Below are 22,925 nucleotides of genomic sequence, written 5' to 3'. Positions count from 1 at the left end.
TTTTAGGTTTGTTTAATTTCGAAATCTTGGTGACAAAACATATCATTATTGGAAATCTTGGTGCAAATTTAATTTTGAAAATTTTCCTTTATAAATGTAGGTTTGTTTAGTTGGTTTTCCAGGTTGGTTCGTTGTACCTTAGGCTTCTTTCTACTTGCATGAGGTTCTTTTAGTTTTTTTTATAAAATTTGGCTATTCAAAAAAATATATAATTATATATAGTCTAATAAATAAAAATAATAAAATAATGAAAATGAAGTGGCTAATTGCCTAAGCTATTCAATATAAACATAAGTTTCATGCATGTTGCTTTTAGCATACATTTCATGTTTTTGGATTGTGGGCCGGGCTCATAAAGTTCAGTATACCAGGAAACTGGGCCGTAGTATGTCTGTTTATTTCACTTCTAAAATAAAAATATTGCAAGTACAAAAAACTAATGTTGAGAGTGGGACTTGAACCCACGCACTTTCGGACCAGAACCTTAATCTGGCGCCTTTGACCAACTCGGCCATCTCAACTTGTTACACTAAACGTAGAAAACAATGACCAAGTACCCGAAGACACAATACGTTAAGTATCATTTTAGAGCATTCTCATCCGAATCCCTATAATTATGTGAGGGAAGTTTGTAAATTATAGGGTGAGGTTGTGAGTGTAAATTATAGGGTGGAGAGGGAAATGTAGTGATTTTTTGTAAATTTGGGGAAACATTTGGGGAAATATTGTTTCCCCTATTTATTTTTTAATATTTGTTGGATTGGTTGTGAGTAGATGAGAGTATAAACTGTAATGATAAATGTATAAAAAATATTATTTAATTAAACAAGAGAGAGAAATGTAGTGTTTTTAGTGTAATTATAGAGATAGGGATGGGGAACCGATTGAGAATGCTCTTACATTATATAGAAATAAATATAATGTATTTATTACACTCGTACATTTTAAATTGGACTATTTAGATCTATACATTAAATGGTTCAACTATATTATTATTTTCGGAAGACTTAAAAAGATAAGTTTGTTTTAAATTTACATTAAAGACCTTAGATGCGCTAAATATATGGTTATAATAGTAAGAATATAGAGACGACACATGACATGAGTGATCTTTTATTTATTATAAAGTATATAAATTACCATATGAGCGAGGTAATAGACTGATGGCTCCCGGTTCCATTTAGCATATGTTGAAATGAAAAATGATAATAAACATATTGTATGTAAAGTATACGGGAATGCATGAGTCGAGCGTCACACGATTAAACTTAAGCTACGTGTGTTTAAGTTGAAAAAGGTTTATTTAGTTTTGCGTTCAAGAAAGCTAGAGTCTGATTCATAATTCGTTTTTAACATCTCAAGCTTGATTAATTAGTAAATAAGCTTGTTCTTTAATAATTTAACTGTTTTATTTTATGTAAAGTCATTTTTATAACTTTATACATAATAAAATACGATATTTTGTTTAGTTTATTTTGTATTGTATGTATAATGTATAACTATGCCAACATATACTATATGATATTTTTATAACACATATGCTTGTATATAAAACACATTCTTGTTTGTCACACATAATTTGAACTTGAGCTCGTTTAAGATTTTTTTTTTTAATTGTTGATAATTTAATGGTGTTAAGGAAACGAGGTAAGTAATCAGACCGAACCAGGTTAAACCCAACCGACTTGATCTCGAAAAACATATAAAGATAGAGTTCAATAACCGAACCTGTATCTTACTATAGGGCTTCGGTTTTGTCTCATTCGGTGCTTCTAGATGTGTTGGACTCTTTTACCTTTAAAGTATGTTTTTTTTTTTTAACTTTTAACGTTTTAAGTCGCGGAACTGAAACTTTTTTTTATTAGAGAGGTCATTATACGACTCTATTGTTTAACGACAACAACTAAAAGATCCAAATAACGTTTTTCTTATAGAATATGAGGACTACTTATGTGCTCTTGCTACTTAAAGGGCTGTAGTGTAAATGTAGATCTATATATGAGCTTCAATCACTGTTCTTGTTAGATGACGTCATCCATGGTTAATTCTACAATTGAGCATTATCCATTGTTGTTATTCTTAGGTAAAGAGTGTTTTTTATCATCAAGATTCAACATTTGTGTTAGTATGTATTGATTTGTGTTTGTTACGGACTAAAACCATTACAAGGTATGTGACTTGTTCTACATCGGTTGTATGGGCAACTGATGTGGGGTTTATAAGCCAAATGGGTTCCCTCACCTATCAGACTAGTCTTTTGGGTTGAGTTCTTCTGTTTAGCTTGTAACATTGGTATCAGAGCCAACCTCGGAGTGGTGGCTTGGAGGAAGCCAGCCGTGACCAACGAGGACTCGGAATGGTGGCCCACGGAGTGGTGGCCTGGAGTGAGCCAGCCGTGACCAACGAGGACGTTGGCCCTTAAGGAGGGTGCATTGTTACGTACTGAAAAGACTAGTCTGATAGGTGAGGGAACCCATTTGGCTTATAAATCCCACATCAGTTGCCCATACAACTGATGTGGGACAAGTCTCATACCTTGCAATTGTTTCAGTCCATAACAATGCACCCTCTTTAAGGGCCAACGTCCTCGTTGGTCACAGTCACGGCTGGCTCACTCCAGGCCACCACTCCGTGGGCCACCACTCCGAGTCCTCGTTGGTCACGGCCACGTTGGTCACGGCTGGCTTCCTCCAGGCAACCACTCCGAGGTTGGCTCTGATACCAATGTTACAAGCCAAACAGAAGAACTCAAGCCTTTTGGGTTGAGTTCTTCTGGTTCTTCTGTTTGGCTTGTAACATTAACAGAAGAACTCAACCCAAAAGACTAGTCTGATAGATGAGGGAACCCATTTGGCTTATAAACCCCACATCAATTGCCCATACAACTGATGTGGGACAAGTCCATACCTTGCAATGGTTTCAGTCCATAACAGTGTTGAATGTTGATGGTGAATGCCTATTTGTTTTTATGCACACCACCTGTTTGTAGAAATGCCTGACTGACACAAATGACCTTAGGCTATGTGTAGGGAGGAGCTACAAAATGGGGCGTTTTGTGTCGTGTGCGCCCAGTTAGCAAAGGGTGTTTTAGGGGTGTAGTGGTGTTGTAGCCCCTATATATATGTGTGTGTGTATCACACACATTTGAATATAATAATAATAAAAGAAAATGATGAAGGGCGACGTATATTCCCCCTCCGCAAATCGTCCCTTTGTCGCCCAGCGGCGGTGTTTACCCAAAAAATCGCCCCTTTTTGCCCCTTTTGTCGCCCCACTACGGATAGCCTTATAATGTATCACTTGTTTGTAAGACTGGAAAACGGGTCAGGTCGGGCGGGTAACGGGTTCGTGTGGTTTGGGTCAGAACATGTTATCGTCGGAACGGGTCTATTCAGAAAAGGGTTAATTTGGTTCGGATTAGGACGGGTTGGGATTGAAATGGGTCGGGTCAGAACGGGCTGGTTTAAAAAATGTTTTTTCTTAGTTTGAAATTACTGTACATTTCGGCTTAGCTTCTTGTTTTCGGCATTGGTTACGTGCGAGGCTTAGGTTAGGCGTGTATAGTTGTTTGTAGTTCTTGATCTATACACTAGCTCAATTGTTTGTACCCATGTAACAATCATGAATCATGTATCACCTCTTTGTTATTATAAACTGCCCGAATCATAAATGGGTCGACTGGTTATTTAGGCATAGGTTATCTTTTAACATTTTTTTTGTAATGCAGAGAACTCGGTGCTCGTATATGTGTTCATGGTTTTGTGTCATATTAATATAAGACAAGAAAAAGGTCGAAGATCACAATCTCCATATTGTTTTAACTATTATTTTTGCCTGCATACTGTTTATATGCTAATCGGATTGACGTGTGCGCATCTTCTATGCCTGAGGTGTTCTTACTGATTGGGATAGGTAAGAGTGGAGGATGGACCGCAGAGTATACCAAGCACCACAGAATGTCCTATATGTTGAAAGGTGTTATTATTTTTTGTTATCGTTTCATACTAAGTTAATCATTAACTTAAATTGTACGAAACATTCTAAGAAAAAAATATAACACCTCTCTGCACGTAGGACACATTGTGGAGCTAGCCATTCTTTCTTGTTCATTCTCTAGTCTTACCAGTCCAGATTGGCAAGAATACTTAGGCATTGAACATGCGCATATGTTAATTTCAGTGGCATATAAACCGTTTTCTTGCAAAAGTATGTTGATACATTAAAGAAATTGTGCTTTTAAGTCCATTTAAACAGAACATGAACTTTTAAAATTAGTTGAAATATAACTTATCAGACAAACTCTCTTAGATTAATATGCAAAGAAACCATCTCGTACTTATATGTGCAGAGAATGCTCTGCATTATAAAAGTAGTTACAATTCAGGCATGTCGAAAATAACTGAATAAGCCAACTTGTTTGGTTATTGACTGTTCATATCAGTAAGGTTCAAACTGAAAAGAATTTGGCCCGGTTTTCAACCAAGTTCATCCCACTAAATTTGTTGACTGTAACCAAAACATCCCAAAAAATACTTATGCAAGATCTGAGCTATATTTCTGATTCTGTATATGCACATTTATTGTTCTCTTGGTTGCTTCTTTTCAATGATTTCTAAAATTTAACTATGACCGTTTAAGCTCTTGGCTCTGTAACATTGTAACATGTCCTAGAATTCAGGAATCTTGTACAAGTTTGAGAATAACAACCTATTTATGGAGAAAATATGCTGATTATTTACACACTAAATGGGAGAAAGAGGTCCTTTGGACCATGGTTGACCCATTTAAACGCCCAAAATCGTTTACTCCTCTTGTAACAATCTATATGGCGGCTTTCTATACTGGCGTCGTTGGAGCTGCAATCACCAAGAAACTTTACTAGGTAAACTTCAATCTTTCTTGGGTGTTTGGTATGCATTTTGAAAATCACTTGCAATTTAAATATGCTAAGTTTTCATTCATTTAATTAACAGGAAACATACTGGGAAGATCACCCTGGCGAGGCGGTACCGATCATTAGACCAAAATTTTATGGTGGTCCTTGGAAGATTTACAAAGGAACCGTACTTCCACCGAACAAATAAATATCACAAATTAATGGACTTTTCATACATGATCCTGGTATGTGTATCTAACATAGTTTGTACAATGAGTCAGTAACTACATTCTATCGTTATAGTGTTAAAATAATTAAGAATTAAGATATACATTTTACTTGTAAAATGGCGCTTGAGAATACAATAATGGTAGAGGATTTAATCCCTCTTTGTGTTATGACTTATTAAGCTTCATGTGCAGGCTAATGATGTGGAATATTGTGTATAGATCTTTAAGTTTTTGTTTTATTTTTTTTATAAAATACCTACTATCTTCACTTTTGTCCCCCTTCAGTCATTATATTTTATGCACGTCTTGAGTCATTAAATGAACGTTTTTTGTCCCGTTCGGGTAAACAGGATTAGAAGTTCGCATAATGACCGATAGGGGACAAAAAAACTAACTTTTAGCAACTCAAATATACAAAAGAATTGCAATGACTAGAGCATGTTAAAAGGGAAAGTACATTGGTATTTTACAACGAAAAAAACCTTAATTAAGATAAATGTTGATGTCAAAATGTCACTAGAAACCCTTTTGTGCAAGCTTATAAAATCGAGTTATCCTGCTTTTTGCATAGCCGCAAGGGCATCTCCGGTAATCTTCCGTACCCAATCACCTAACTTCTTTACCTCGGCATCGCCACCACAGCCTATCTCATTAAAACAGTCGTTACACGTGTCTACATTGGTGGCAACCGCGCTAACATCAAAGTTGGCTTTTACTAGATTTAGGCTCTTGAGGCTATCAAGGGTCTTTTTGATATCAGCAATGGCTGCACCAAACACCTCATCGCATTCTGAAACGCACTCGCGGGTCCTATGCGATGATTTATGATGGCCCAGCCGTTTCTTGAGCGCTGCATTGAATTCATCGATTTTTTTCTGTACACATTGCATTTGTTTTGCCACCATGTTAGCCACCTCGGCCTTTCCTTTAGGTGGCCCGTCCTTGGCACCAGGAACCGGAAGTTCAGAAGGTTTTTCGGGCTTTGAATTTTTTTCGGGCTTTGAAGTTTTTTCGGGCTTTGAAGGTTTTTCGGGTTTTTTGGGTTGTGAAGTTTTTTCGGGCTTTGAAGTTTTTTCGGGCTTAAGAGATTTTTCGGTCTTAACAGGTTTGTCGGTCTTAACAGGTTTAGATTGTTTTTGTGGCGTCTTGCACGGCTTTGATTGTGTGAGATGTTGGTTAGCGTCCGAAAACGTTGAGAAAACAATACAAGTAGCGATTAAGATGAGGGCTAAGGTTTGTTTTGCAAGAGCCATTGTGTTCTAAAAGAGGTAGAAGGTGAGGAAGAAGAAAAGAGGATGGTTTTATGCCATTAAGGATTGGTAATGCTTAAACATAGCTAATACTTTCTTAAAATAGAAAGTTATGGTTGCCACAAAAGGAAATTAGTTGAAGTTGTGCAATATAATATTAGTGGTTAAATTTGATGGTCTTTTGGTTAAATTAAATAGATAAGCCTTCAACTGTTTTTTGGCAAATAAACCGGTTAACTCGAAATCGAACCGGTTTAAAACCAATTATGTAGAAACCGATTTGGAACCGATTGAAACAGTAGGTTCGGAACCAGTTTGTAATTTTCTCCACCAAAACCGGTTCCCAACCGAAACCGGTCAAAACTCGAACCGATACCGATCAAAACCTGAACAGAAACCGATCATAACCTTGTCAAGAAACCGGTTTCAACCTATGCAGTCAATCTCAGTGGTATCTCGATTATCGGTCCTCATGTGAAATATCGGTCAGAATATCGGTACCGATAATATCGGCGATATTGACCGATATTTCACCGGTATATCACTGATATTCCCGATATCAGTGTTTTAAGTCTTAATTTTCAACTTTTTAGTGTTTAATGTTGGTATTTTGAGTCTTAATCGGTTCATATTTGCTACATTTGTTAGTGTTTTGCAAGTTGCAAAAGAATAATTTGTTAATAGTATGAGAGTATACTGAATTGTTGGCGTTTAAGTGAAATATATATAAATTCTGCATGATATTAAAGTTACCGATATCTCACTGCTATAAATGATATCTCAAATATTGGTCCACATTAACTGTTTAGGTTTCAACCGAAACCGATCGTAAACCGGTTTTGACTATTGTTTACTAAACCGAACCAGTTTCAATCCCAACCGCTTTGTACACCTCTTGTTTAACCCCTTGAATATCATCTGTTTAAATATAGTTAAACTGGCAAAAACATATATTTAGATATTGTTCTTATTTTGATAAATGTTAAAAAAATATTCCATACTGTAATACATACAGTTTTGGCCTTTTGGGTTCTGCTTGAATCTTCATCTTTGTGTAAACAATCGTTTGTCTCGCGGCAAGTTTTACAACTATTTTATCAATCTTAGTCTTCTTTGCGAAAATAAGCGTTTGTTTTACGGATAGTTTTACAACAAAAACAAGCATTTATTTAATTTTTTGATAATTAAATAATCAAACAAGACTATAAATAACAAGACCTTTAGTATCCAAAACCAAACATTTAATAAAAAGTAACCAAACATTAAAACATTTATAGACAAAACTTTAGTTAAAAAACGTGTCTAAATCTCAAAATTGAACAGGGTGGGATCTCAAGAGTTAGACCGCCTCGAATTGTTCCCCAACCGATTAACCGCCAATGCCTCTCAACTATCCTGCTCAGCGCAATCTTTTCACCTTTCGTCGTGCACACGGGTGATGTCAACTGCAGCTTCGCTACACCATTCCTTTTTGCTTCATCATTCTTAACTTTAACTTCCAAAACACGAGCCCCTGTGGACATCGATCCTATGTTCACCATCACTATTTCCGCCTTTAACAAGTCCAATATCTTCGCTTGTTGTTCGGTTCCTTCCGTCTTCACGCCCAACAACCGTCTCAAAAGACAAAATTTCACCTACATTTTTTATAAATAACTAACGTGTTAATTAACATTATAAAAACAATATTAAGTTATTAATAACTAAAAAAAATTAAAAAAAAATTGTACCTCTAGTTCAACAAAGACATCAGGAAGTGACCCAACCTCCCCGAGAACTTGACCCACCAACCGGTCAGCTCGGGTCAACGTCGGGTCCATTGTCGTTCCAACACCGATAAGACCTCCAGGTACAGCAAACTGAAGTTTATTTTGCTCTGCAAATAGTGACACGATTCTCGAGTAAATCGGGCTGCATTTAACGTTACCATTCTTATCTTTAACAATAATCCCAGGTCGTACCTCGATATTCTGGTTTACCTTCAACACACCCTACATAAGTACATAACAATTAACAAACCATGTTAGTTGCATAATAATTGTTATAAATATATTTAAAAAACATTAATATTAAAGCATAATAACAAACCTTAAGGATACTTCCACCAGCAACACCACCATGAATCTTATCAACTTCAGCCCCGGGTTTATTAACATCAAACGAACGGATTATTATCATATTCGGAGGTGAAACGAAGTTCCTTGTTGGAATAGGGATTCGTTTTATTATGTACTCGCACACCACGTCAATATTATACCCAAGTTGAGCAGAGACCGGGATCACTGGAGCACCGTCAGCAACTGTGCCTTGCATGAGTTTTTGAACCGCATCGTGTTGGTTAAGGGCTACATTTTCTTGAACTAAATCAACCTTGTTTTGAAGGATAATAATATGTTTGAGTCTCATAAGATCAACAGCAGCCAAGTGCTCTAAAGTTTGAGGTTGGGGACATGGTTCGTTTGCGGCTATGAGAAGTAAAGCTCCGTCCATTATAGCTGCCCCGTTAAGCATAGTGGCCATCAGAATATCGTGTCCCTGCGAATAAAGTAATAAAAATATTATGGGTATGAAACGGGTCTAACCTGACACAAACTCGAAAATTTGATATGAACCCAAACATGACAAAAATCAGAAAAAAGACACCTGAACACGACCCATTTGACAAGAAAGTTTTTTTTTTCTTGTTTTCACGTATTAATACTTAAAATTTATATTTTACAACAAAAAATTACAAATGTATATCTTGGCATAAGACACCCAACCATTCAACCAATTTAATTTATTACAAAAACACCCACGAACCCAACGGATTTACCTGAACTCAACCCGTTTAGCTAAACAGGTTCACGAGTTCAACCCATAACTGGCCCGAACCCTTTTATACCAAACCCAAATCTGCGTACATCAAGTGTCGTAACGAAAATATTAAACAGGAAAAGATAGATGGTTCATAATACTTACCTGGCAGTCGACAAAGGATACATGTCTCATTAACTTCATCTTGCTTTTTTCAAATCCGGGTACGTCACAAGGGGATTATCTTCTTTTCCGCTTCCATAGGCCCTGCAAAATTTTTTTTTATCAAATTTACGTAATACCATTAAATTCAAAAACAATTACAATAAAGTGGCAGACAAACAGACAACAAAATTAAAGTAAATTAAAGTATTGATCACATATATACATTTATATAATGATATATATGTTTACTTGTAACACATGGGTGGAGGGCACCTTTCGTCTTCACATTTGTATATCTTTGCATTGGCATATCCGAGTTTAATAGTAATGTTACGCTCCAACTCGTTTTTGAACCTAAGAGTCTGGATATAATATATAATAACAATGTCAGGTTATTTAAAATGACAATTTTAACCAAACCGTTAAAACAAAATATGCATGATAAAGACAAGAAAAATTACATGTACACCAGATAGTGCTTTAACAATTGTTGACTTGCCATGAGCCACGTGACCAATAGTGCCTATTAAGTTAAACACATATAAAACCCTAGTTAATTCCGGTCAACATAAGAAAAATAAACTATCGAATAAATAATTTTATTTACCAATATTAATCGTAGCCTGGCCAGATATGACCTCAGGAGCAAGCGGATGTAGCGTTGCTACATCCAGCTTGCTCAAATCCTGCTCCATTAGTTTGTTTCGAGCCATATTCACTCTTCTTGACGTATTCGAAATCGGATTCTTGGCAACCAAGTTTTGGAGAAACTCTGGTGGTCGATAATATATGTTGAAAAAATTAATCAAATTCTTTGCTTTGATTAATAGAGAAATTTTAATTGATTGGAATTAAAACAAAAACTAAACAAGCTTATATAGTTTATAGTTATCGATTTAAATTAGGAAGCATGATTGACAAAATAATATTATTACTTGGCAACCAAGTTTTGGAGAAACACGGTTTATTATTTCTTATTTTTTTCATACATAATACAATTTATATTAAATTCAATTACGATTTAATATTTTGATAATAATATATTTTGTTTATTAAAGGTATAAAATTACTATATTTTCGATAATTATGTATTTAATAATATCATACAGTTGCATACAATTAAAAAGAATGGTTTATAGGTATTTAATAAGCATTTATATTTTATATTCTCAAATACTTAAAATAGATGGAATTTATATAAAAGGGTAGAAATACTGTACGTTAATGCTTTAACGTAAGATAGGTACGCGAGACGCTCAAATGCAAAAGTATTAAACGCTCAAAAAACGCTCAACCAAACTCTAAAATGCTCAGCCAAAAACCTAAAACGCTCAAAAACGGTTTTCGTGAAAAAAATGAAAATTGATCGATTAAACATCCAAAACTGTTTTTTCGGTAAACCAATGATTAATTGGATATGTATTGACGATTCCGATTTGTTTCGATGTGATTTCATGGATCGATTGCGTAAAAAAATGAATTCACGTACCTATTGTACGTTAAGATATTATTCTATTGGATCTTTTCCCCTATATATTATATCTTAAAATAGTTTATGTTAACTTTATAAGTTTACAGATCATGTAAATCATTAATCATTAAATTAAATAAATATATATGCATGGTACATGTGCATCATATGAACGCCTCTAAAGACTAAAGCCTTGCTATTCAAGAAACATAACAATATATAAAAGTTTGAAATTTAATAAATTTAATATCTATAGTTCGAGTTTTGTAATAGTTCAAGAACTGGCCAACAGAGCCAGCGCGCTGCTGCGAGCCAAGTGCCCGATGATCGGGATTGAGCATAAGGCGTTGAGGGTGGCTATGATGTTGTTGTTTACTGCCACTAGTGAACAAGTGGTTGGGAAAGTGGGAAGATGGTAGATGGAATAATAAAGTTATGTATATCCGTTATACATTTATCGATCATGGACACGGGTAGTCATATAATACGTTAAGTTTTTTGAATTAACAAAAGAATAAAATTGTAACAATGTATTACTCAAATTAAAAAAGAATAAAATGTTCATATTTTAATTAACAAAAGAAAGAACAACGGAGCTATCAGATGCGAGCCAAATGCCCACGGTGATGATACTTCACTTTTTGAGTGCTCATAAATCATAATATATATAATTTTTTTTTATAAAAAGAAACGGGTTGTTAGCCGTTTATACTGAGTTTGACGTTTCAGGTCTCAAACAGAAATACCATGCGCAAGGATGAAACCTAACACTATGTTAAACTCTCTTCAGTTATTTTGAACTCAAGACTTCAAGAATATAACACTTAACAATACACTCATACTCATAATAATCTCTTAAGTTGACACCTCACTCAAAGTTCCAGCGTGATATGGTAGGAAACACAGACACCAGTAATTACGTAACAATTTAGCATGTAAAATAATAACTGTTAATGAGAAGAAAAAAACATATTATTTTCATGTTTAAATTAAAGAGAATAAAATATTCGTTTTTACGATGTAATTTAAAAAAAAAACGTATGAAAAAGTCATGGTTGTTTAGAGATGCCGATGAGAACCGGCCAACAGAGCCAGCGGACGCACTCATTGTCTGGTTTGGAAGCCAACTGCGCGCTATGGCGTTGCCGGAAATGGACGCCAGGGGGCAAGAGAGAAAAACAACAGAACGCCACCAAATGGAACAACCCGATGGTGGTGAAGCGGTGGTTATGCGGTGGTCACAGTATGTGATGTCTGCAAGAAGAACACGTCATTGAAAACGTGTAAACCAAAGAGAACCAGTGCATGTATACAAGTAAACAAGTTATAAAATAAGTCGACAAGTGGAAACTTATCATCATACACGTGTGCATGTATCCAAAATCGAACATGGATGGATAGATATATAGATGAAGCATGAATAACAACAAAAAAAAATTATTATTACATATATATATAAATTACTCGCTTTTATATTGTATATAGAAAATTACTATTTTAGTCCCATAGTTCTTAAACGGAGTCACTTTTTGTCTTTGAATAAAAGATTGAACTGTTTTTTAATCCCGTGGTTTAAAAATCGAACCTTTTTATTCCCACCGTCAATTTCACGTTAGTTTTTCCATCTTAAAATGTCTGCATTTACGGTTTTACCCCTGATTAATTATATTAGGTGAAAGACACAGCGACTATCATCATATGAACGCTAATTTACAACCCCTTCTTCACTAGATTACACCTCCATGGTAATATAAATAAACTGTTATCATCTATAATTAACGCGAAAAAAAAATCAATCTTTCATTATAATTTGAACTAATTACAAAAACAAAAAAGAAGAGAAGCCTAATTTTAACTTACTGTAAGTTTGTATATCAAATTCCTCGTCAGGAAGGCGTAGCCTCCATACTCCACGGGTCAGCGAACGAATATGATATTCTGTCACACCTGCGAGCGTCGTGAAGACCAGTTGTACATTCCGTCAAGCCGGCTTAATCTGGCGAGTTGTGACCAGCGAATGTGAGCCTTGTGAAGGCCAATTGTTGTTGTTGATGTAAAATTGATTTCTTGGAGCGTCGTGAAGGCCAGAAAGAGGTAGACGTAGCCATCGTGAAAGCCAGTAGATTTTTTGTTCTTGCTGGTGGTAACTTGATTGAACAGTTAATAATATCTAGGGCAAAATATGTTTAAGGACCAACATTACACATATACCTTTGATTGTAACCTTTAGGTTAACAACTGTTTAACAGAGGGACGAAAACGGTTCAAATTTTAAATCACAGGGATTAGAAAAGTTTAATTTTTTATTCACAGACTAAAAGTGACTTCGCTTAAAAACCACGTACACTAAAATTAGAGTAATTTTCTCTATTGTGTATTAAAAATATCTCCCCTTTGTTACGTATTATACTCACTTTGGACCCCACATGTTCCATGAAAGTCACCTAACTTAAGTGATCCTATATTCCTATATATAAAACCCTCATCCAAAACCTTGTAAACATACAATAATATTATTATTGACTGCACCACCAGTAGTCCACCACCATGGCCTTTTCTATATTCACCCCTCTTGTTGCATGCAATGAACTAGAAAAACATTCCACCAGTACCCCTCGATCATCCACCCGAAGGGTACTCGCGGGTTTATTGGTATACATTCTAGCTCTTTCATCCTTGACTGCCGTAGTTTACCACCAACTACTAAAACCTCATGGTAACCATGGGCACTCCACTGCCACCATCATAATTACTTCAACGTTGCGGGAGTTTCAAATCAAGCCAAGAGCGGGTTGGCAGGACAAGGTCGATTATAGCGTTGGATGGCAACGATCGGTTTACCACTTTCAACCCGATAAGAATTTCATTAGTGGTATATATGCGTCAAATTAAATTATATTATATAAAAACTGTATAAACACTTGTACATAATATATTATAAGTTATATAACCGTTTTATTTATCATAACTAAAACAATAAAACAAAATGTTTATGCAATCATTATGATTTAGATTTAATAAAGAATGGGGTATAAATGAGTCATTCGCTATACCATAGAGATAACGTATGTAAGGAAGACGAATGAAGGTCATTCGTTACGGGATGTGTCATGAATGGCAACTCGTCTTCTATATAAGGTTGTTCATGCCTCACTTAATTTAAGTGTTCTTAGCGTATACTGTTACTCTGTCAATTTATCCTCTCAATACTTCAATTAACATTATCGATCATTACCTATCACATAACGTATATCACATAACTAGATCCTAGATCTAATTAATATGACGAATTCATATTGATTGAAGCTCTAATCTGTGTTCAAGAAGTGGTATATTTGTTTTTATACTTAAAAATTTATTATTCACTAACATATCTTTTTCTTTATCTTATATGTCATGATTTTGGCTTGATGGATGATTTTTCTCATATACTCCTCTCCAAGATCCTAATGGTAAGTATTCTCTAATGAGAAACTTTTATTTACTTCATAATCTTTTAGGTTATATGGAATTTATATGGATTCAACTTATTTCATTATAAATATATAAAAATTACATCATATATATACTAAATAAGCATTATAGGTGTAGGAGATAGACCTAGCCACACGTGTACTTGGTTTGCAAGGGACACGTTAATCACCACACCGAGCACATCCACACTAGACTAGTAAATCAAATACGTCATGGAACAACTAGACCCACTGAACCAGACCCTGATTAGGAATACGTTCATATGTTGTGTACAAAAATAAAAAATAAAGAGAATATTTATTTTTAGCATGCTTGCATGTGCGTTTATCACGTCAGTTTTGAGTTATGGGTTTAAGTTAGCTAGAAAAAAGTTCTTATATTATGAGAAAAATAAATATATAAATATATACTAAATTAACAAGATTTATTTTTTAATTATAAATATTCTTTTTTTCACTATTTTTAATAAAAGATATATTTAAAAAAATTGATAAAATATCCAATACAATAATACCTTAACGTACAATACGTACGTGAATCCCTTTTTTCACGAATCGATTGATGAAATCACATCCCAACATCTCAGAATCATCAATACATGCTCAATTAATCATCGATTCACCGAAGAAAACAGTTTTGGATCTTTAATTGATCAAATTTTTACTTTTTTTCACGAAACTCGTTTTGGAGCGTTTTAGTTTTGGCTGAGCGTTTAGGTTTCCATCTGAGCATTTTTTGAGCGATTTAGTACTTTTGCCTTGTTTTTTTTGCTTTTGAGCGTCTCGAGTACCGATCGTACGTTAAGGCATTATTGTACAATATATCTCGACCCTAAAAAATTAAGAAAAAAGTATAAACTTCGTTTAGTAAAGAATCTAAACTACATAATTGAATTTGGTTTGGATTAATGAATTCAACCCGAAATCGACATCAGTTTGAATTTCAGTTTTCTCAAATTCAATTCAAATATTAAACACAAATATTTCAACTTTTCAAGTTGTGTGTGTGAACACCATGCATATGAAAACATGGACAAATGGAAATTGAGTTAAATAATGGTCTATACACAATTCTCTATGTAGTTTATTAAATTTTGTTTTCTCTTTTTCTAAATAATTATTTAACATGATTTGCATGAAATTGAAGTGCAGGTCCATTATACCATATGGGTTGGTACCACTTATTCTATCAATATAATCCGCATTCAGCAATATGGGGTAATATCACATGGGCCCATTCAATCTCTAAAGACCTCATCAACTGGTTGCACCTTCCTCTAGCCATGGTTCCAGACCACTGGTACGACCTCAAAGGGGTTATGACCGGGTCCGCCACCATACTCCCCAACGGTCAAATCATGATGTACTACACAGGCAATGCGCACGACCTCTCTCAGCTCCAATGCCTTGCTAGCCCGGTCAACTCCTCTGATCCCTTTCTCATTGACTGGGTCAAACATGAAGCCAACCCGATTCTCGGCCCCCCTCCGGGTGTCGGGTTGAAAGACTTCCGAGACCCATCAACTATGTGGATCGGGTCGGATGGCAAGTATCGAATGGTTATGGGATCAAAGCACAATAATACTATTGGCTGTGCCTTGGTTTACCACACCACTAATTTCACACATTTTGAGTTATTGGATGATGTGCTCCATGCGGTTCCAGGTACGGGTATGTGGGAATGCGTAGATCTTTACCCGGTATCCACCACGAATACATACGGGTTAGATATGTTGAGTTATGAGCCAGATGCTAAGTATGTGCTGAAGCAAAGTGGGGATGAAGATAGGCATGATTGGTATGCAATCGGGTCATATGATCCAGTAAAAGATAAATGGTATCCAGATGATCCAGAGATGGATTTGGGTATCGGACTCAGATACGATTATGGAAAGTTTTATGCATCAAAGACGTTTTATGACCCGAGTAAGAGGAGACGGGTGTTATGGGGCTACGTTGGAGAAACAGATCTTCCACAAAATGACATTAAAAAGGGATGGGCAAATATGTTGGTAATAATTAAAAACATTAATCCAAACAAAATTCAATTAAATTTTACTAAAAATATTTAATTTTCTTCTAAATAAATAATTAGTTTTTTATTTTATCTATTTATTATAGAATGTTCCAAGAACCGTGGTGTTGGACCTAAAGACACAAACTAACTTGATCCAATGGCCTGTCGAGGAAATAGAGACATTGAGATCGGAAACATATGATGAATTCAAAGAAGTTGAGTTACGACCCGGATCACTTGTACCGCTTGATATAGGATCAGCTGCAGAGGTAAATAATATGTTACAGACTTGTATAGTAATATTATACATACATAGGTCTTTGAAAATTTAATTTCACTATAATTTAATGTAACTATTTTATCCGAACTATTTAACCCGATAGTTAAAATTTATATATATTTATGTATCACTAATATAATGACACCCTAGTAGGCATTAACTTACATTTGATATGACAATGTTTATAGTTGGACATAAGTGCCTCATTTGAGGTAGATGAAGCTTTGTTAGATGCAACCGTAGAAGCAGATGTGGTGTTCAACTGCACTACGAGCGAGGGTTCGGCCATGAGGGGTGTTTTGGGACCATTTGGGATCGTGGTTCTAGCCGATGCAACGCTTTCAGAACAAACTCCTGTTTATTTCTATATTGCAAAGAATACTGATGGTACCTCAAGAACGTATTTTTGTGCCGATGAATCAAGGTTCGTGTTAGATACTGTAATTTTTTTTTTCGTTATTAATTTGATTCATTAATATTAAACTAAATAACTATTTTTATGGAATTTATGTAGATCATCAAAGCTTTTAGATGTGGGAAAAATTGTATATGGAAGTACTGTTCCTGTCCTCCATGGTGAAAACTACAACATGAGGTTATTGGTATGTGAATATTATTACGACATGCATAAATATGTGCGCGCGCACATAAATATGTGTAAACACATACACGCATACACTTATGTTATGTATATAACCAACTATAATTGTGTGCAGGTGGACCATTCAATCATCGAAAGCTTTGCGCAAGGAGGAAGAACGGTGATCACATCAAGAGTGTATCCTACAAAGGCGATATATGACGCAGCGAAAGTGTTTTTGTTCAACAATGGCACTGGCATCACTGTTAAGGCATCTCTCAAGATATGGAAGATGGGTGGAGCAAAACTAAACCAGTTCCGCCTTTAGTTTGTTTTTGCGTTTCGTAATTTTCTAAGCTTGTTTTTATTTGGGTTATATATCCTTGTAACTGTAAATAATCGTATTCTCAACTACCGAATAAGCTTATGGAAATTAATGTTTGAAATAACTTTGAATCGAAATCGTATATGGTTAATTATGGTACTTGTATCTTTAAACTTTAGATAATTTTTTTTCTTAATAAAATTACAACAAGTTTGTATCCATGTCAAAATACATTAATAAGAAATGGGCTGCGAGAGTGAACTCGGCCCATTAGAAAGCATACATATAGATAAACTAAGATTTAAATTTATAAACCAAAAACCATCTTTTCTTTATTCGAAGACCAAAGCATACATGAGAACAAGACCACGAAAATCGACAGAACCAAGCCAAAACCTAATGACCTCTCGGGAAGTCTTTGCTCCGCAACCAAATTAAAATCATAAGCTCCATGTGAAAAGAAAAAACGGACAATATTGATATGTACGAGAGCTAGGTAGATGTTACACCCAGCTTGATGCCTCTATCGATATTAATTATGATTAAATATTTGCGTTTAAGCTGTTTATACGCTATAGAATTAACTAGTAGTATTATAGAAAGTTATAAAATCGCTAGCAATAAATAAACCTAGAGTCATATACCACACGAACATCAAAGTACCGAGGTTTTATAAAAATGTATCCCTTCAAAGTGGTGACGGAATGTATAGATTTAGAAGCAAGATTAATGGCGTGTGCTTGATGTTTTTTCTAAAGATTAACGCGCGAATAAAAAAGACTTGGTTTTTTAAATTTTTTTGGATTTCAATAATGTTAATGTTTTTATAGTATGGATACATTCATACAATGGTTAAAATATTACTAGGAAAAAGGGACAAAAGATTAAATATGGAATACCGAGACTAAAGAACATTGGTCTCATGAAGTCGGTGCATATTATGCAACATTCAAGCATTCAACATTGAATCACACTAATCAACACATCTTTTGTAGACAACACCAAAACAAACAAAACACCGACATATTCCTCTATAATAAATTAATAATGCATCAATTTTTTTTTTCATTGTTTAGGTTTTAAAATTGGTTTAGAATCTCCTTTTATAATAGTTACTTATACACTTTTTAAAATGAGTTAAGTTATTTAGACAAGTTAAACAGGTGAAATATAGGGATGTCAATGAGATTTAGAGTTCTTAGTGCCATACTTGATTACAAAACCGTGTCATATATATGCAGGTATTGGTTGGGTAATCACTCATCGGAAATCAAATGTAGTCGTTAGTGTAATAAATACCACCCGTTAGGATTTCAAATACATAAAAAATATAGAAATATTAAATTATAAAATTAGTGAAATAATAGATTATTCTATTACCTAATGACGAAGAAAGCTAACAATAAAAAGAAAAAAAATTTACATAGTTGGTAAGAGTAAAATGGTTATATATGTTTCGGGTAATCAGGATGGATCCAAAACCTAAGAAAATTGTTAAAACTAATAACATGCTTGATTCCATAGCTAAATACTTGTCGAATTACACCTCCCTGATATTTTAGGTTTCAAATTTGTCTATTGGTTCAGGGTTCATTTGTCCGTTAGATTCATGTTTGCCGTACTTAATGAAGTAAAAGTAATTAGATTAAATCGTATCACAGAGCTAAAAGAAAAAAAATTAGCGGGCTACTTATTTAGTTATTTATAGTGTTAAACTTAAAAACATATTACATTATTTGGTTGTTTACTACTAAAATCATAATTTCCTTTTTAGTTTTATAAACGGCAAATCAAACTCTTAAGCTTTATTCCTAAGATACACATTTGCTAATAAACACAAGACTCTAATCCTCACAATTTATATTTTCTTTGTATATATGCAAAAAGATAAATCATTGTAAAACTAAAATCAAGCCACTTGTCAACAATAATGTGTTCAATTTTTATTTTTTTATATAGAAATGCACATTAGATTTCAGGGTTTTTTTTTTCTATTTTGAAATGGCGAAATTGACACTAAGTAAACAAAAAAAAATACTGAAAATGATGTAATTATATAAACTCAATCCCATTGTTAACTTGCTTTCTCTCATATACTATTAGAACACAAAAGGAACATACACACCACTAGCTATCATTCTACCACATTAATAACCAAAACATAACTAAACAAACCACTAAACACCTAAAAGAAACCGAAAACAACAAGTTCTAGCAAGTTTTAAAGTCCGTTTGTTACAACTTTTCAAGTCCAACCTTGTTTATACCTTCGGAAAATTTCTTCGGTTTGCGCATTTCTATATGCGCTACAAGCAATAAGATAAAGGCATATGAGAGCCACCACAGCTACGATCAATATCACATTCGCCTTTCTCCATTCTTTCCTTAGGTTCCCTAACAAACCAGCTTTACACGAGTCACAGTCATAGCACAAATGGTTCGGGTCATTGTTCCATATAGGACAATCCGTATCGCCCGTTGGGTTACTCAGGTTGATCCACATAATCGGGTTCACGTATTGGTATCCGCACACGGTTGGAGGCTTACAACATCCTGACTGAACAATACCAAGAAATAAGATAATATATAATTTTTATTTTATTTAATAAATATAAAGTATATAATAGGTTTATTCATGACCAATCATTAAGGCAGACAGAAAAATTGGATGGCATGTGATGCTTTTTGAAGTGTCTTGAATGAGGCCAAAAATTGAAACTTAATGGGTTGGGTGCAAGTTTTAAAATCATTGCCACATGGAAGTGGGTAGAAAATTCACACATTATACACTTTAGTTAGTCTAATTTAGCACTCATTTAGCTTATCAATTATATTGACAAGTTTGATCAATAAATAACGACAAATTAAGTAGGCCCACTAGCAATTATCTCATAAATAATATTGTTAAGGGTATGAAAACAATTTTAAGTTGAGTTTTTAACAATATACCAAATAAACATTTGTATTTATAGTTTTATTTAAACATTTATATAGCTACTTCTGAAAATAGTTTACTTTTTTCAACAGGTCATAAATTAGAGGTAAACCAGAACAATCTGGTGTAGAAAAACAAGTTCTACAAGACTAGACTGCAATCGAATCGATAAAACGCGTGAAATGATCCGAGCTTTTTTTGAGCTCGAGTTGAACCCAAGCCTCAGATAAAACTTTTTTAGTTTTCAAGCCTGAGCTCGGTATAAGAAGCTCGTTTAGGCTCGTCAAGCCTTAACAAGCTTTATTTTTTTTTAAGTTTTAACTCTTTTGAGCTTCCATGTATATATTTTAAGCTACACAGCTGAACTCGAACCGATCTTAGGCTTTTGTAAGGTTTTTTCTCAATATATATAAAAATAATTAAGGAAACATACTTTAATGAATTAGTTAATAATTAATAAACGAGCTTAGCCGAACTTGAAAAAAATGACCCACGAGCCGAGCTCAAGCTTTAGAAAACAGAGCTCGAAACAAGCCGAGTTTGAGCATGAGCTCTCATAAGTCAAAAACGAGTCGAGATCGGGCTAAGCTTGGCACGGCTCGTTTACACCCCCTAGTAGGGGTGTAAACGAACCGAGCCTGAGCTCGACCCGTTTTTGACTTAGGAGAGCTCATGCTCAAACTCGGCTCGTTTCAAGCTCTGTTTTCTAAAACTTGAGCTCGGCTCGTGGGTCATTTTTTCAAGTTCAGACTCAACTCGTTTATTATTTATTAACTAATTAATTAATGTATGTTTCTTCCATCACTTTTATTTATTTTAAGAAAAACCTTAAACAAGTCTAAACTCAGATATACAGTGTGAAATTAACACATAGTAAGTACTTCTAATAACCCAACACAATCCAAAACAAGCGTAACCGAACAACCAAATACCTGAAGAGGCGAGATATCCTTAGCAAAAAACTGATCAGCACTATACGTCTTATCCTGCGTCAACTTACTACAAGTCGACGATGACGCCAAACACGCCCTAACCCTCCTCCAACTCTCCTCATCCGTAACATGGTCTCTCAACCACGTCGAAAACCCGAGCAACTTATACTCCTTGTACCTCCTTCCACTAACATTAAACTCTCCAGTCTGCCGTGTAACAACGAATGCTAGTATTAAAAGAACAAGACCGATGATAATGAGAAGAGCATTGCAAAATAGGTATAAGGCTAACAGGGCTTGTTTGTTGTAGTATGCGCCTATGAAGCCGGTTAAGGCGAGTAAGAGGAAGAGAATGCCGATGATGAGGACGGGATAACGGAGCCAGCGGACGCACTCGTTGTCCGGTTTGGAAGCGAGCCAGATGCCTAAGGTGATGATGGGGATGGAGCATAAGATGGCTATGGCGTTGAGAGTTGTTATGATGTTGTTGCTTACGGCCATCGTGAATGAACAAGTGGTTGGGAATGTGAAGGATGGTAGATGTAATAATAAAGTTATATATATCCGTTAAGGAGAACTTTTTTTTTTTATTAAAAAACAAAGTTAATGTGTCTATCGGTTTGGTTGACATGTGTATATAATAAGATCTTTGGTTTTTCATTTGAAAATTGAAATTCCGTCTTAGTATTTTGCAAAGGTTTTCAATCGGCTGTTGGTCTGGTTAATTGTTATGAACTTAGGACTTATTAGTTACGAACGGGAATGCGTTGGCGTTATAACTAATAACTTATAATTTTATATATTTAAAAAAAAAAATATTAATGTATATATCTTTTTAAAAAAATTTTGAGCTTAGAAGGTATTGAGTCGGTGTCTGTCAACCAACGGCATTGTATAACATAGAGAAATATGATGCTTAATACTAAAAAAATAATAATAAAATACTTGTTTTATGATGTGTTTTTTCAAAAATTTATTAAAGTACAAAAAAGTTATGATTTAGGAATTGTGAGTGAATTTAGTTTACAAATGAAATTAAAAAAGTATATGGTTAGTGATGAGAAAGCAAAACTTTAAATACTTTTAGATTTTTTTGAACGACCAACTAAGTAACACCGGGTACTTCGTACGCGGCCCCCCACTGGCTAAAGGTAGCCCGAGCCGGCCGCTAGTCCGGACGGACGGAGCCCTAGCGGTCCACCTATTGAGGGATTCACCGGATAAAACCCGACCCCTCACGCCCGCCAAATGGCACGACAGCGAGGTTAGAGTCATCCCTCATATCTCCCATATAAATTGGTGATTGTGAGGTTTGAATCCCCTACCTCTCACTAGTAAAGTGAGTACTCTACCATTGAGCCACATTCAACTATAAAAGATGAGTAAAGTTTAGAAAACAAATATATATCACTTATATAGCTAATTACCCGGATAAAGTATGACAAAAGACAAATTTGCCCTACTTATCTTGCATTAGGTGTTGAAACATAAGCTCCATATCTTGTACCATAAGCTCTATATCTTGTAATTATTTAAGAATCATGATTTATGTGCTAATATAGATATTGAGAGCAAATGAGTTTGTTTTAGTTCAA

General features: G+C 34.8%; 3 protein-coding genes and 1 non-coding gene across 4 annotated transcripts; 1 reads left to right on the top strand and 3 right to left on the bottom strand.

Moving 5' to 3' along the window:
- Positions 1 to 440: 440 nt before the first annotated feature.
- On the bottom strand, positions 441 to 521 carry TRNAL-AAG (transfer RNA leucine (anticodon AAG)). The gene has a single exon. It is a non-coding gene; the product is annotated as a tRNA-Leu (tRNA).
- Positions 522 to 7,209: 6,688 nt separating this feature from the next.
- Positions 7,210 to 10,030, bottom strand: LOC143602230 (uncharacterized). Its single transcript, XM_077079415.1, has 8 exons — positions 9,925 to 10,030; positions 9,779 to 9,840; positions 9,591 to 9,679; positions 9,362 to 9,419; positions 8,445 to 8,891; positions 8,087 to 8,347; positions 7,678 to 7,993; positions 7,210 to 7,274 (listed from the first exon to the last, which is right to left on the bottom strand). Exons 1-8 carry the CDS (start codon positions 10,028 to 10,030, stop codon positions 7,210 to 7,212), a joined length of 1,404 nt encoding a protein of 467 aa, XP_076935530.1.
- A 3,250-nt stretch (positions 10,031 to 13,280) lies between these two features.
- Positions 13,281 to 17,469, top strand: LOC143602227 (beta-fructofuranosidase, soluble isoenzyme I-like). Its single transcript, XM_077079414.1, has 6 exons — positions 13,281 to 13,660; positions 15,414 to 16,273; positions 16,383 to 16,547; positions 16,747 to 16,982; positions 17,073 to 17,160; positions 17,275 to 17,469. The coding sequence occupies exons 1-6, from the start codon at positions 13,336 to 13,338 to the stop codon at positions 17,464 to 17,466; spliced, it is 1,866 nt and encodes a 621-aa protein (XP_076935529.1). The 5' UTR covers positions 13,281 to 13,335; the 3' UTR covers positions 17,467 to 17,469.
- A 2,055-nt stretch (positions 17,470 to 19,524) lies between these two features.
- LOC143602231 (tetraspanin-2-like) lies at positions 19,525 to 21,835 on the bottom strand. The gene is made up of 2 exons (XM_077079416.1): positions 21,331 to 21,835; positions 19,525 to 20,020 (listed from the first exon to the last, which is right to left on the bottom strand). The coding sequence occupies exons 1-2, from the start codon at positions 21,829 to 21,831 to the stop codon at positions 19,709 to 19,711; spliced, it is 813 nt and encodes a 270-aa protein (XP_076935531.1). The 5' UTR covers positions 21,832 to 21,835; the 3' UTR covers positions 19,525 to 19,708.
- Between the last annotated feature and the right edge of the window lie 1,090 nt (positions 21,836 to 22,925).

This window comes from Bidens hawaiensis, unplaced genomic scaffold, assembly GCF_021521415.1.
Source record: "Bidens hawaiensis isolate Kalapana, Puna unplaced genomic scaffold, B.hawaiensis_p1.1 tig00058151_1, whole genome shotgun sequence".
Classification (NCBI taxonomy): Eukaryota; Viridiplantae; Streptophyta; class Magnoliopsida; order Asterales; family Asteraceae; genus Bidens; species Bidens hawaiensis.
Note: the sequence above shows the minus strand (reverse complement) of the source record. Positions and strands in the feature narration are given on the sequence as shown.